The sequence below is a fragment of the Ambystoma mexicanum genome, chromosome 5q, assembly GCF_040938575.1.
Source record: "Ambystoma mexicanum isolate Mex_15411 chromosome 5q, UKY_AmexF1_1, whole genome shotgun sequence".
Taxonomy (NCBI): Eukaryota; Metazoa; Chordata; class Amphibia; order Caudata; family Ambystomatidae; genus Ambystoma; species Ambystoma mexicanum.
Window position 1 is genome coordinate 879,499,037 of NC_090933.1, and position 14,551 is coordinate 879,513,587.

General features: G+C 46.4%; 1 protein-coding gene across 1 annotated transcript in view; it reads right to left on the bottom strand.

Annotated features, from left to right (window-relative positions):
• The window catches only part of VIRMA (vir like m6A methyltransferase associated), a 1,848,046-nt gene that overhangs the window by 1,476,120 nt on the left and 357,375 nt on the right, over nt 1-14,551 (bottom strand). Inside the window, exon 7 of the mRNA XM_069621370.1 lies at nt 151-273. Within this exon, the coding sequence (XP_069477471.1) occupies nt 151-273 (123 nt within the window). The remainder of the gene's footprint in view (nt 1-150; nt 274-14,551) is intronic.

Consider the following 14,551-nt stretch of genomic DNA (forward strand, 5'->3'; position numbering starts at 1 on the left):
TAAAACGTAGTCTAAGAACAACAAATAAAATGTAAATTTTACTAAACTGTGTTGACATGTTGGTGATTCTTCGCATCGGACAGGCTACCTAGCAGAGCACCACTATAAATGATAAACAAATAGCTAAAAACAAAGGCTCATAGGTCTTACCTTCCACTGGCATAGGCTCCTCTTCATCATCATCAGGAGGGGGAGGGCCCGGGGGAGTTCTTGGACCTCGGGGCTGTGGCCTTGGGGGGCTCCCACTGAAAGGTTCTTCTTTCACCACTTCAGCTAGACAGTTCATTCATAAAATAAGAGTCAATGAGCTCAGTTTAACAAACATGTTTTTACAACATTATTTATTATTATTTTGACACTTATATAGCGCGCAAATCTCAGGGGTATCTAGGCGCTTTCATTTAAGAATACGGTTACAGTAAGTGCTTCAGGTTACAGAAAGGAAGCGTAAGACGTGACTTGCATCATGGAATGTACAAGGGAAATGCATATACGCCAAGTGAACAATAGAAGTACATGGTGATTACATCCATTGAGCCTGACCCCTTGTTGCAGGGTGGCAGCAGCACATAGATGCAAGGTCAAAATCAGTGGGCAAATACATGGTGCCTACCCCGTGTAGCAGGGTGGCATCAGCACACAGATGCAAAGTCAAATCAATGAAAACAAAATGTGTGTTAACATATCCCATTAACTCAAATGAATTTATACCTGGTATTGTTGAATCCTTTCACGTGAAAGAACAGTAAAACCTATTGAAAAGCATTTGAATGAGAGGTAACATTAACGTAATCACAATGGCTAGTTCCTAAGAAATGTTATAATTCTCTGTAAAGCTACTCCTCCTCACACAGTTTGCACCCCAATGCAGAAATGCCACAATGCCTTTCAAAAAGTGGGAAAAGTAAAGCGAGACATCTCTCCACCCGACAACAAGACATCTCCCAAACAGTTCAAGATTAAGTGAGGGAATAAAACTGTTCGATGACATTCAATATATCTGCCTGAAAGAATATACTGGCAATTAAGAATGAGTAGCCTTTGGAAGACCTTAGCAAGGCTTTAAAATCTTATCAAACAGAAATTAGATTTCCATTCAGATGAAAATGGGGCTCGAGGTGCAAGAGGACAAACTTGCAGGAATTCTGGTCAATGACTACCTCAGGTAATCCACTTCTCAAAAGCATGAGCACCACCACACCGATCCTTCGGCTCAGGTAAGGTACCAGACTGCCTCAATTAGTCAGAGCAAATCCGTAAGGAAGATTTTATAATGGTTTATAAAATGGTTTTATAATTCTCCTCTGATAAAATACTCCAGACCTTACTAGGAAAACGCACAAAAATCATCTCTGTACCCTGCTTATTTGTGCCTGACTGTAGAGGGACTACATGGTTTGCACTTCATTCTCATAAACCAGACAAGAGGTCCTCTTATCCTTGCTACCACTCCTAAACCAGTCTTGTCCCTCTCAATATTAGTCCCATTGAAATATCCTGCTACCCAGATATAATCCCTTGTGAATATCATAAGATGGCTAACTGATAAAATGGCAGTACTCATCTGAAATAACACCTACCTGTATAGGTCCCAAAGAATCACCTCAATTCGACAAATGGAATCCTCCCTTTTCACTTATTACTTAATTTAAAATCAACAGATGTAACATACAAAAGTCAAATGTAGAATCACCTCTCTGCCCTGCTGGCCCAATACTGTCTAGATGCTGTGAACTAAGAAAACAAATTTGTGGCCATGCTGGTTCAAGCTTGGATGCATGGGCTCAAGGGGGAAAAGAAACGTCTCTGTGTATTATACACCATAAGGTACCGAACCAATAGGGAAATAATGGGTAGAAAGTCACATGAAAGATGCACTGCAAGCATAAAACAGTCGCAAGTTCCAGATATAACCAGATTTCGAAGATGGAGTTCATGCCACACTCGTTTTGGTTAGAGCAATAAAATGGAAACCAGCAATTTACAGTAGGTACAAATTGTGTGTGTAATCAGGGAAATACCAGACAGAGGAGTTGAGCTGGTGTTGCCCAATTATTTTCATAGCTGGACTTCTGGAGAAACAGAGGGGTGAATGTGCATGGTGTGGGATGGTGCTACGAGAACTCTTCTCAGAGTAGTGTGGCCTTGCGGCTTTCGGAGCAAGCCAGCGGTTGATACATCTGCTTAGGGGCTCCTTTGCGCCGATATCTGGTCCCAGACAATGAGGCAGGCAGCACATACACTAAGATCATCCCCTTTGCTGTCTAGGAGGTTGCTGTAGTTATTGGATGTAGTTATGGGAAAGAGTGCTTGGGAGCCAAGCTGGAGTGCAGGTCTCCATATTTGGAGAGCAAAGACTAGACAGGTCGACAGAAACGAGGGGGGGAAGATAGGGGCGACAAACCCCATCTTCAAGATCCTGGCAGCCACATATTTTCTCACAGATTACTACATGGACCAAGGGTGAAGATGCCTGGGAGAGTCATATTTGGTCTCCATCAGTAGCATAATCGGGGAACATACAAAGGTGAAGGCGAGCCTTGAGCACTTCAACCAAGAGGGTTTCTATGTCCCTCTTCCACAATAGTCGAAAAGAGAAATAAAATGTTCAGTAATTCAGTTGTAAAACGATCTCTTGTTGTCACAAGAAACTGATCTTGAAGGACAAGAGAGCTTGCAGCTAAGGTAGAGCTTTGGGTACCAGCCACCAAAGGCTCATCCTTAAAGAAGTCAAGTAAGAAATACTGTCATGTAAAAGAGACATGACAAAATCTTTCTTGGAAATAGCTAGGGCGGCCATGGCCTTAGAAGACAGAGCAGATGATTTGAGGTAACAGGGGCAGATCATGCACACAGTTGTGCCAAGCTAGTGATAACAGTGAAGACTTTAGAGGAAGGTGTTGGAAAAACAGTAAGAAGCAGGGCAAGAATAACTAAATCCCACATTAGCGCGTCCTGTACATCATCAGAAATAGGGGTGAAGAGGCATATCTCCAAGACATTTATCAAAGGATATTGCAGGACTCTTATAGGCCTATTATAGGGATTGATTGCAGAATTCCAGGTTAAAAAAAAAAAACTTGAAATTACTGTGGATTGATACTCGAATCCGTGGGCTGTTCAACCTATTAACAGAATTAGCACAAGCTAAACATCAGCAGCGTGAGTCTCGCAATCTGAGAACCATCCACAGAGGTTCACACAGTAGTGAAAATGAATCAAATATTGCAATACTTTCTGAGAACGACCACAACGGTCGAAACACGTGTCGGCTATTGGTGATCAAGTTTATGAACCGTATAATTTCAACAAAGATATCAGATTGAACACACAGTGTGGACTATAATCATTTGCGCTATCTGCATATGGATTTGTATAGTGGCAATAAGTAGTTTGTGAATACTACTATCAAGCGCGGAGAAATTATTGCAATATTTGATGCATTAAATAAAAAATAAAAAGTCTTCCCTTCAGACATGACCACAGACCCATTTTTTAGGATTAAAGAGCTGCCATGATATACAGCAAAAACATGAGCCACAATTAACTTCTGAGAGCTAGCACAAAGCACGGTTTTGGTGAGAAGTTAGGGAAATAAAATCCAAGAAGAAACGTTGTGCAGATGGGATCATCATCCTTTAAAGCATATATCCGGTTCCATGTCATTTAGATTTTTGTAGGTCGCCTATCCAAACGACTGATTATTTTTGCCCGATTTTAGGCGGCCTACAAACATAGAAATAATGACATCACCCACCCCCACCACACCTTCATGTTTATAGTAAAACTAGGGGGTTTCACCCCCCAAACTCCCCTCTCTCAGCCCCCGCCACCTCCCTCCACTCAAGCCCCCCCCAAATGCACACACACACACTTACACAACAAACCAACAAGCTTACCTGATCTCCCTCATGGCTGCTTCCTGGTCCTGGCGTGCCTGTCTGCCCCTGCGCGCACTCTTTCGCATCGCAGGGGCCGACAGTTCAATTTAGAAAGACCGCTCTGAGTGGTCACAGAGCAGTCTTTCTAAATCGTTTCTTTTTTTGGTTTTGTTTTTTTTATAAAAAGGTCTATTGACCCAATACCATATAGGCACATACAAGGAAAGAAGAAGAAAGGTAATCACAAGTTCATTTTTCAGTGCTGTCTCTTAAGGTCATCCATCTGAGGGTGCAGCAAAACAAAAATAGCATTTTTTTCAACGCTGAAGAGTTACCCGGAACGGGCAAACCAAAGACACATTGTTTTTCTCTCAATCAGGGGGGGTTTCAAATCCTGAAGGCCTACCGCCACTCCCACCCCAGCCCAAACCCAAGAGGCATCTCAGTTGCCCTCGCCCAGCCATGCCCCATTTGGTGCTACTTGTCTCCGGCCCAGCATGCCGCCTTCTAGCTCGCCAGGACAGCCTAAGCAAGCCACCGCCCCACCTGTTCTGCACCATAGACTTCCCGGTTAACCCTTTATATTGGGGATGTGTGCCTACCCTGCAGCCTCTTGCTCGTTGGCAGAATTCAATGAGTGCCGTAAAAATACAAGATAGTGAATTCACAAGAACATGAAATGTAGTTCAGTGCCCAAAAAGTCCAAACTGGCTTTACATTAGGCTCTGAAGCCTCAGCAAGCGCATCAACCCCAAACACAGTCTGCTCCTATGTCTGCCGAAAGAAGTTAATAGCCTAAGGTTATTAAAAAGGAGGTATGGAGGAAGGCTGCAAATGGGGCTCCACTGACAAGTGCAGCCCACATCAGATCTTTAGAGGGACAAGGGGTGAGGTCCAGTCACTAAGGTTCATTCCCCACTCCCCAAGATGAAAGACTGCAGAGGTGAGAAATGACTAGACTCAACTAGGAGAGAATGTCACAGTTGAGTTATGGATGGGCTAGCTCTGCATGGAACAAATCCCTCAGACGAGAAAGGACCTCCAACAGGAGATCCCAACAAAGCAGATGTCTGGGAACAACAGGTTCAGAGTCTTCAGAAGTATCCCCAGGAGCAGCAGTAAAAGAGATTGTATTTGTTCGCCGGATGGGTAGGTGTCAGCACTGGAATTCTGCAGCAGAGTAACAGAACAACCACTTCCAGTAGCCTTAACAAACCTCGGAGAAGATTTCTTCAAGAAAAGGAGTCAGAGTAACATAGTTGAGGAGCAGCAGAGTGCAGTGCTTGAGGAGCATCATGGAAGGTTGCGTTCAGCCAGATGGGCAAGGTCAGCAAACTAAGACCCTGACTATGGAAGACAGGAACAATGAGCACAGCAGTGGTCAAAAGGTATCCCACTGAAGACGTCCAGGCAAAGAAATGGAGTTCAGCAACTTGAAATCATTGTTTCAGCAATGATATGATAGATAAGTAATTTATAACACGCCTGTACACAAGTGTTTCTAGTGTGACAAGACAAGGAAGGGAAGACAGAAGGAGGACAAATACGGGGGGCTCGGGGGAGAGAAGTGCTGGGGGCAGAGGGGAAGTGCAAAGGAGCTAGTAAATGCTGAGGTGGCTCATAAGTGCAGCGAGTCAGGGGACTGTAGGGTTGCAGATACAGTCCCAAAGTTTCCATGTGTTAAAATCGCAGCAAAAATTGCAGTGGTTACAAAATATATCGCTAAATGCTGTGGTTTTTCCGCCGCAATCCATGTAAAGGATGCGGGGGACACCCCCGGACCCATTATACCATTTAAGGGGAGCGGTGATACCCCTGCAACCCCCGCTCATCTTAAATGGTATAATGGGGCACACCTTTACCGGGTCAAACCACAGCATTTTTGTCGCGATTGTTTGTATAGGCGACATTTTTGCCACTCTTCTCACCTTCTGTCCATGCGCCGCCTCCTTCATCGTCTCGAATGACGCTGGCTCAAATCCCCTTCTCTGACTAATCAATCCTCTCATTTCTCATATCACTCTCTCTATGACTCTTGCCTCTCATCTGCCAAGCGCTCCTACTATTCTACCCTCCTCCACTCACAAGCGTCCCTTCCCCGCCGTATCTTCCAGGCCCTTTCTTGCCTTCTCTCCCCTCCTACTTTGACCCTTCCACGAACTCTCCCCTCTCTCCCTCTGACTTCGCTAACTTCTTCTCATCCAAAATCCTCTGCGCCGGAACATTCTCTCCTTCCTTCACCCTCCCAGATCTGCCAACTTGTCCATGTTCTCTCCCATCACCGCAACCTGTGTCTCCCTTCTACGGTCCAAAACTCACCCAACGGCTGCCCCCTCTGACCTCATCCCCACTTCCCTCATCCCCAAAATCTACCCTCTCCTTATTCCTTACCTACCCACCTTCTTCAATATATATTTCTCCTCATCCACCTTTCCTTCAGCTTTCAAACACGCCACCATAATTCTTATGCTGAAGAAACCTCCTGCTAGCTCTCTTCTTGCCTCCAACTTCAGACCAATCTCTCTTCTCCCCTTCATCTCAAAACTCCTCGAGCACCTAGCCTACTCTCAACTTTCTGCCTTCGTCTCATCCCACTCCCTCCTCCCCCCTCTTCTCAATCTGGTTTCCGCCCTAAACACACCGAGACCACCCTCACCTATGTCCTCAACTCTCTCCTCACTGCTCGCTACGCTAAGCAATCTTCAATTCTCATCCTCCTTGACCTCTCTGGTTTGACACTGTAGACCACCCCTTACTTCTTAGCACTCTGTCCTCCTTCGGCTTCAAATGCTCTGTTCTCTCCTGGCTCTCCTCTTACCTCTCTAAGAGATCATTCACTGTCTCCTGGGGCGCCCGTACCTCCTCCAGCCTCCCCCTGAACTATGGCGCCCCTCAGGGATCCATACTTGGACCCTTTCTTTTCTCTCTCTATACCTCCCTTCTCGCCCCAGTCATCTCTTCTTTCAGCATCTCCCACCACTTCTACGCTGATGACACCCAACTCTTTCTTTCCTTCTCTTCCTTCACATCTGACCACCACACTTTCTTTCTGCCTCACGGCCATAAACAACTGGATTTCATCCCACTTTCTTTCCCTCGATACTGACAGAACTGAGGTGCTTTTCTTCCCTCCTAACACCCTCTCCCCCTCCCTTCCTCCTTTCATCCACTTTCCACCTTCTAACCTCCCCATATCTACCCATGCCTGCAATCTCAGCCTCCATCTCGACTCCTCTCACTCCTTCTCCAACCACATCTCTCTAACCTCTCGAGCCTGCCGGTGTCATGATCTCTGCTTCCAAAAGGTCAGGGTTTTCCCAACTCCCTTGGAAGCAGATCCATAACCCAGGTTCCGAGTGCCACCAGTCCCAATTGGGACCTTTTGGACCCAGTCCTGGCGCCAGTGGCACCAGGCTCATAAATATGCCCAGTCCCAGCGCTGGAAGCGCCGGGCTCATAATGCTTGGGTGGACTTACCTGCAGCAGACCATGCTGCTTACTTGCCTGCCAGTTGAGCCTCTGATCCTCTTCTGTTTGGAACTACTTTTCCTGTTGGGTGGGGCAGGAGCCACTCCCTAGATTCAGAACACTGGAACTCTTCTGGAAAACAGGAACTCTTTTCTTACCTAGGCGTGGCTGTGGAAGGAGACACCTAAGCACTACAGGAGGCTATTTAAACCACACCCGATGGATGAATCTTGCTTTGCGTTATTCTGCATCCTCTGCAGCAGAACGCTCATCGTGTCTTCTGCATCTGATCCTGGGCCTAAGGAAAAAGGCTTACCATCCTGAATCCAGTCTTCAGCAACACCTATAAAGACAAGAAAGAACAGGTTAGCATTACGGGCTTCAGTGACAGCTCTTCACTTACCTGGTCCATCGGCTGTCACCAACGCCTCGCGCTGCATTCCGGCATCTGAAAGACAAAGGCTTACCTACTCTTCGTGCGCTCCGGAGGTCTTCACACTGCATTCCGGCATCTGAAAGACAAAAGCTTACCAACTCTTCGCACGCTCCGGAGGCCTTCGGCGCTGCATCCCGCATCTGAAAGACAAAACAAGGTGCGTTTAAAGACATTGGGGAACTTTAATACTCACGTGCCATTACTCCTTTCCACATCTAACCCAGTGGGTATTCTGGCACCCTGCAGCCGCTCCGAACTTGTACCTGCAAAATAAAAAGACAGTTAGAGCGCATCGTGAAGCAGGCAACAAGCGCTTACTTACGTGCTTCCAGGCGCTTCTATTCATCACACGGGCTCCATCTTCAACTCACTTCAGCCCGTCACCCGCCATCGCCGGAACCCTGCAAAACAAGAAAACATCATTACTAAAGACTTTAAAGACATTAGAATTACTCGAAACTTACCGTTCGTGCAGTAAACGACGGACAGCAGTCCTCTGAAGTCAAGAGGCCTGCTCCCCTTATCCAGTGAAGAAACTGGTTACAGCACCCTGCCCCGAGGCAGATGGAGAGCACGGCATTCACTTACCTAAGGTGAGAGCGTTAACCTTTGGGGTTCTACAGGAGAAGAGAAAGGGAAGAAGGGAGACCTTCAATAACCCAGTTCCTTAATCCCATATTTTCTATCTGCAGACATCTTACCCTTCAAGTCAGACATACAGTGCACAGAGGTCCAGCCCAAAGAGCCAGCCGTGTGTTACACATCACCTTTGAAGATACGGTATACGCCCAGTCAAGACCGGCGCCTCTACGGGAATCAGGTGAGCGTTACAGCCGGCACCACCTTTTCAACAACCGCAAGATCCGCTCCTCTCTTACATTCCATGCTTCCAAACTTCTAATCTCCTCCCTTATTTTCTCCAGCCTCTTCTACTGCTCCACTCTCCTCTTTGGACTCCCTGTCTCTCACCTAACTCCCCTAAAATCCATCTATCACTCCTCTATTCATACTCTATGTCTTCCCAGCCCTCAAGACTATTTCTTCCTCTCTCTCAACTTGGCTGGCTTCCCTTCCTCTCACAACTGACATTTCAAGTCCTCTGTCTTGTGTATAAATTTCTCCATGACCTGCCCCCACTACCTTTCTTTCCTCCTCATTCTACTCCCGCTCCCGCTCTCACCGCTCAGCAGACCTCTACCTTCTCACTGTACCCCCCTGCCCCATGTGCCTCCTCATGCTTCCACTTCCTTCCAACTCTTGGCCCCCTTACACTGGAACTCCCTACCACTCTCCATCCGCTCCACCCCTACCTACCCATCCTTCCGCTCCTCCCCAACACAAGCAATAGCCATGCCAAATGTCAGAAGAATGTAATGCTTGGCTGCAGCGGTAAAAAAACAAAGGTAACCAAGCAGTAGAGTAACGAAAAACATCTCCTCAAGAAAGGATTCAGCTGTCCCCACCTGCACAAGCTAAAAGGAGCCCTTGGCAGTCCCTTCTGGCCAGGAGAGAGACAGAGGTCCACTGATGGGTTTTCAAGAGTCCAAAAGATGCCACAGACAGAGTTAGGCACCAAGATAATGGAACCTACTTTCATGGTCAGAGCATCATAAAGAATAGGCAAAAAGAGCAGTGAGCTCACATAGGTGAGCAGAGAAAACATTCTTCCTTATTTCTTTGGAAGTCTTGTTCCGCTCTGGCCCTCCCCAAAGGGTGTCTGAATGCCTTAAAAGGTTCAAAGGTTAAAAAGGTGGGAGGTGAAACAGAAGTTGCAAAATGTTTTCAGGATATGTTGAAAAGATTAAGATAGACAAGTGGTAGGAGGGGAGATAGACAAGTGGTAGGAGGGGAGATGGACAGGCTGGGTTATGTGTGGGTAAATGGGTTTGCTTTGATGCTCTTTCTGAAAGAGGCTGCAGCAAGTCCTTGCAATGAGCAGGTTCAGACCCCAGATTCAGAGGGGAAGGGACTGTCCATACCCCATTTCAATGCTAGTTAATAGCTTGCAGTTGAATTAAGACTTTGTGGTATCGCTTCAATAGGGTATAGTTCGTAGATGAAGTGGGCTAAGAACCTGGACAAAGACCTGATATTTGTTAAGTATTTGAACAAAACCTTTCAAAGATAGCACAAAAAAATATGTTTGCCTGGGTGTGCCCTGAACTCTGTCACACAAGACCTACTGCTAATCGACAATTTAGGATGTATGTATCTGCTGTGGTTGACCCACAAAACACAAGGCACAATAAGAACACATTACTTACCCCTGATACTACTGTTCTTACTGGATGTTCCTCCCACAGATTCCTCATCATAGACATTAATTTGCCTGCTTTGCAGCTATCTGAAAACATATTCCCAGCAAGGTGTGTCATGCACACAGGCGTTGATGGTCATCGAGTCGTCTTCGTGACAGGAAGTGACATTGATGAGAGTACAAATAGCGCCCTTGGCGCCCCGTGACCTCAGTTGTCATTTTTCCCCTTACACAGCCATGTTCAGGATTAGAGACAAAAGTAAATGTTGAAACGTTAAAGGGGAGTCATTGTATAATCATTACGGAGCTCCTTAACCGTGGGGTAGACGATGAGGAATCTGTGGGAGGAACATCCAGTAGAAAGAACATTAGGAGGGGTAAGCAATGTGTTCTTCTAATGGATTATGTCCTCCCACGGATTCCTCATCTTAAATAGACTCCATTAACAATAAAACCCTTACGGAGGAGGGAAGGTGCACACTGCATGGCGATTATGTCACCACTTGTTGGAGGAAAGGCCTGCCGAAATTAAACTAATTTGCAGATACTGTTTCCAGACATTAGTGTTTAGCAAACGTGTGTATGGAGGAAAATGCTCCAGCCTGACATATCTGGAACCCCTCTTTGGAGAGCAGAGGTAGCTGGCACACCTCTAGTGGAATGTGCCCTGAAGCCTTCATGGATTTCCTTACCTGCTCTGGTGTCACATTCAGACACACAATGCACTATCCATACAGAGATGGCTTGCTTTGTTATTTCTTTGCCCTTTTTCGGGCCGGTATATCCAATGAAAAGCTGATCTTCCAGCCTGAATTGGCTTGTCCTGTGGATGTAAAAACTCATCCCAGTGGATAAATGTAAAAACTCAAAGCTATTTTGGGGTCGAGCCTAAGCAGCCTTTCTGCCTCCTTCGATGTAAGAGGAGGAGGATAGACAGCTGGCAAACAATTGTCTGCGACAAGTGGAACTCTGAGATGACCTTTGTAAGGAACGGTGGGGACGCACATTCAGAGTCACCTCGTCCTTGGGTAAAAACTGTAAAATGTGGCTTACATGACCGGTCCTAAAATTCACTTCCTCTCCAGGTCTTGGAAATAGCAACCAAAAAGTCATTCTTCCAAGATTGTATCCTCAGAGGATGTTAGGGAAATTGTCATGTTTATGCTTCATCCCTTCTCCTAGTGAGACCCCCAGCACTTTTTGATGGACTTCTGGACCTTTTTCTGAAATCCTGAATTAGTGGAGCCTTTTTCCACTCATTCATTCTTATGGGCTCTGTATAATTATTTATTTATTTGCACTTGCAGCCCATAGGCATTGAAGCGCTGTTACATGAAGATGTAAGTAGACTTGATTCAGTGGAAGCAATGACAAAGATAAACATGTTTGATTATATAACATAGGTAAGAAGACAGAGGTGAAGATGCATTACATGGAAAGCATACTTGTAATGCATACATGGAAGGCAGAATTGTAATCTTGTAAGAAGGCGTTCTGATTTAGACAAAAAGAGTAGTCTTCATAGCTTTGCAGAATGCTAAGTGGGAGTCAATCATACGTAGGTGAGTGGGAAGAGCATTCCTGTGCGACGCGGCCATAGTGGGGAAGCTGGAGCCCCCAGCAAGGATTCTTCTTGTCTTGGGCGTGGTGATCATGTTGGTAGTCTTTCCTTAGGGGCCTGGAAGAGGTGTGCTTGACAATTCTTTGGGCCAAGTATGGAAGTGCCAGATCATGGAGGCATTTATGCGTGGGGGATAGGGTTTTAAAGATAATTCTCTCCTTGACAGGGAGCCAGTGAGTCTGCCTTCTCACTTCTGAAATATGGTCTTTCTTGAGGTTCCTGTGGCCGCCCTGAGGGCAATATTTTGAACGAGTTGGAGTTTACTCAAGTTTTTGTTGGGGTTCCCTGCAAGGAGGGCATTGTAATAGTCCAGTCTTGATCCGATCCGTCTATTTTCCTCGATAACTCTTTAAGGTATCTGTTTTGTACTATTGCAGCACAAAGCTCCTTATGGAGAGTGTTGCTGAGGATCCTTAGGGTCCTCCTTTGAGATTATTTTCTTTATCCTAAAGTAACTACAGTTCCTAAAACGTTATAGTCTGAGAGATTGGCGCACACACCACCTTATGTGGAGTGCCAAAAGGATAACTAGTACCTCCCAACCCCTTCTCTCTGCTCCTGTGACTTTTTTGTCTATGTGACTATCTCCTAGTTATGGCTAGTGGCAGTGGACTTGTTCTACCAGCTATTGTGTGATTTTTCTATCGCAGGCTATGTCCATACCCTTGGTAGTGCACAATAGGGGCACCCAAGTACCAACTTGAGACCTCCCTACTTGTTTTGCCATTAGTAATGTGGTGGCTCTTTGTTAGCCCTTTTTCTCCCATTCTGGGAGGAGGCCTGTGTGTGTGTTTTGCCTGTAGCAGAAACCCTTGGGTGTCACCGCAAAGGCTCCAGAGTGTCTGGGAAGGCAGGAAGTGGGGTAGGTGTTTTCCACATCCCCTGTCCTTTGTCTGCCAGAGTGCCTGAACAGAACCAGCTCCCACTGGGGGCCTGGCTGCCCTGATTGGACAGCCAAACGCCCCTTTTCTGTAAATTGCAGAGAGAGACTGCAGACAAGTGTGTGCTGGAACTGTATAAAAGGTGAGGCTCCTGGAGTGGAAAGCAAGTTGACCACTGGAAGCTGAACTAACCAAAGAAGACTACCAGAGATGCCTGCAGACCCTATGCAGCACCGTGAAGCGACCACTGCTGTCCTGACCCCATTTTCTGTGCGGCAGAGGAACTAAGAGGACAACTCTTTCCCTTTGACTGATGGGAACAACCTGTCCCAAGACGAACTTTGATTTGAGCCATCTGCCGAGGTCCTTTGAGTTTCCAGAGCTGCAGAACCCCAATACCAGGACACCTGCTGCCCAGTTCGAGCGCATCGTCGTGGAAAGGCCAAATCCGTCCAAATCTTTGCTCAGCCCTCAAGGGCACTCCAGAGATTTGTTCCAACTCGCCCAGACACCTCATCAAAGTGTGGGACTGCAGGAAGCGAAGAAGAATGACCGGGCGAATCGCATCCTGTGTTGGTGCTGCAGAAAAGGCGCCAAAACCGCAGACTGACCAGAGAAGTTTATGAAAGCCATGCCACAGATCCTCGGTCGGGACTGCTGCTGGAAGACCCGGTCCATTGTCCTGCCTTTCATCATAAAAGAGAGGAATCAGAGGTCGGGGTCCAGAGCTGTAACTTAGAGCATCCATCAAACATTTTCTTCCAAACCAAGGTACTGTGGGGGGAAAAGGGTAGGTTCTTACCTTATTTCTGAAAGTCGCCCCAGAGCGCATGTAGAGGTGTCCAGGGAAACCCCCTCTAACCTCCGACTGAATCCGCTGCTTGTTTCCCATTAGCGAGTTGATTCTCAAGTTCTTCAACTTGTTCTTCCTGAGGAACTTGTTCAAGTATGCTATGATAGTTTATTAATATAGCGCCTATACACAATGTGTTTCAAAGCACTTCGGGGAGGGAAGAAAGGGAAAATACAATGGCCTTCTTACAGGCCATGAACAATAAGAATGTGAAAATAACTATCATACTCCGCCTAGCAACATTTCAGATGGTGCAAGTGCTAAGACACAGATAAGGAAGGGAGGGGGTGGGAAGGAAATGGGAACAGACAGGTGACTACTGTACTAGGCCTGACAACATTTATGGTACAGCCGGAGATTTAAAAGAGGTGAGGGAGAAAGGGAGGAGAAAGAAGGAGAGGAGCAAAACAAGCGACTATTGTACTAGGCCTGACAACATTTCAGATAGTGCGGGAGGTGGGAGGAGAGGAGAGGAGAGGAAAAATAACAAGTATGGGAAAGGGGAAGAGACAAACATTGTTGCTATACTAGATCCAAGGACAATTATGATAGAGTGAGTGCATAGAGTAAGTAGAGTAAGTGTTCCCTTTTTAAAGCTTCAACTAATAACTTCAGCTCACTCCAGACTATACGCAAGTGAATAGGCAACTGGATACTGTTGCTGGCAGTGCTCGCACAAAGAATCCAGTCCAAGATCGGTCTCAGCCCTCCGTCCTTCTTGGTATTAGCAAACAGGGAGTATACCATCCTCTGTTCCTCTCCATCACTAGTACTGGTTCTATACCACCTTTCTCTCTCTCCGGGGCAACATTTCCTGCAACAGGAATAGATCTGGAACATTTAACGAATGACTTCCCGGTGGATGGTCCCGAGTTCTGTGTATAAAGGAGAGGCAGTAACCCTGGCTACTGTTTCCAGTGCCCATGCATCCGAAGTAATATCTCCCCATTCTTTCAGATGCTGTGACAGTCAGCCTCCCACCAGGGTATCGTGAGTCAAGACCTCAGGTCGGTTTTGGGGTGGCTGAAGCAGTGGCAGATGGTATAGATGCTGCTGTCTAAGCAGGCTTTGCACCTCTCCTTTGTCCATCATGAGAGAATCTTCTCGGTCCTCTTTGACCAGCCTGTCTCTAGCAGTTCCAACTGAGTAGCAAA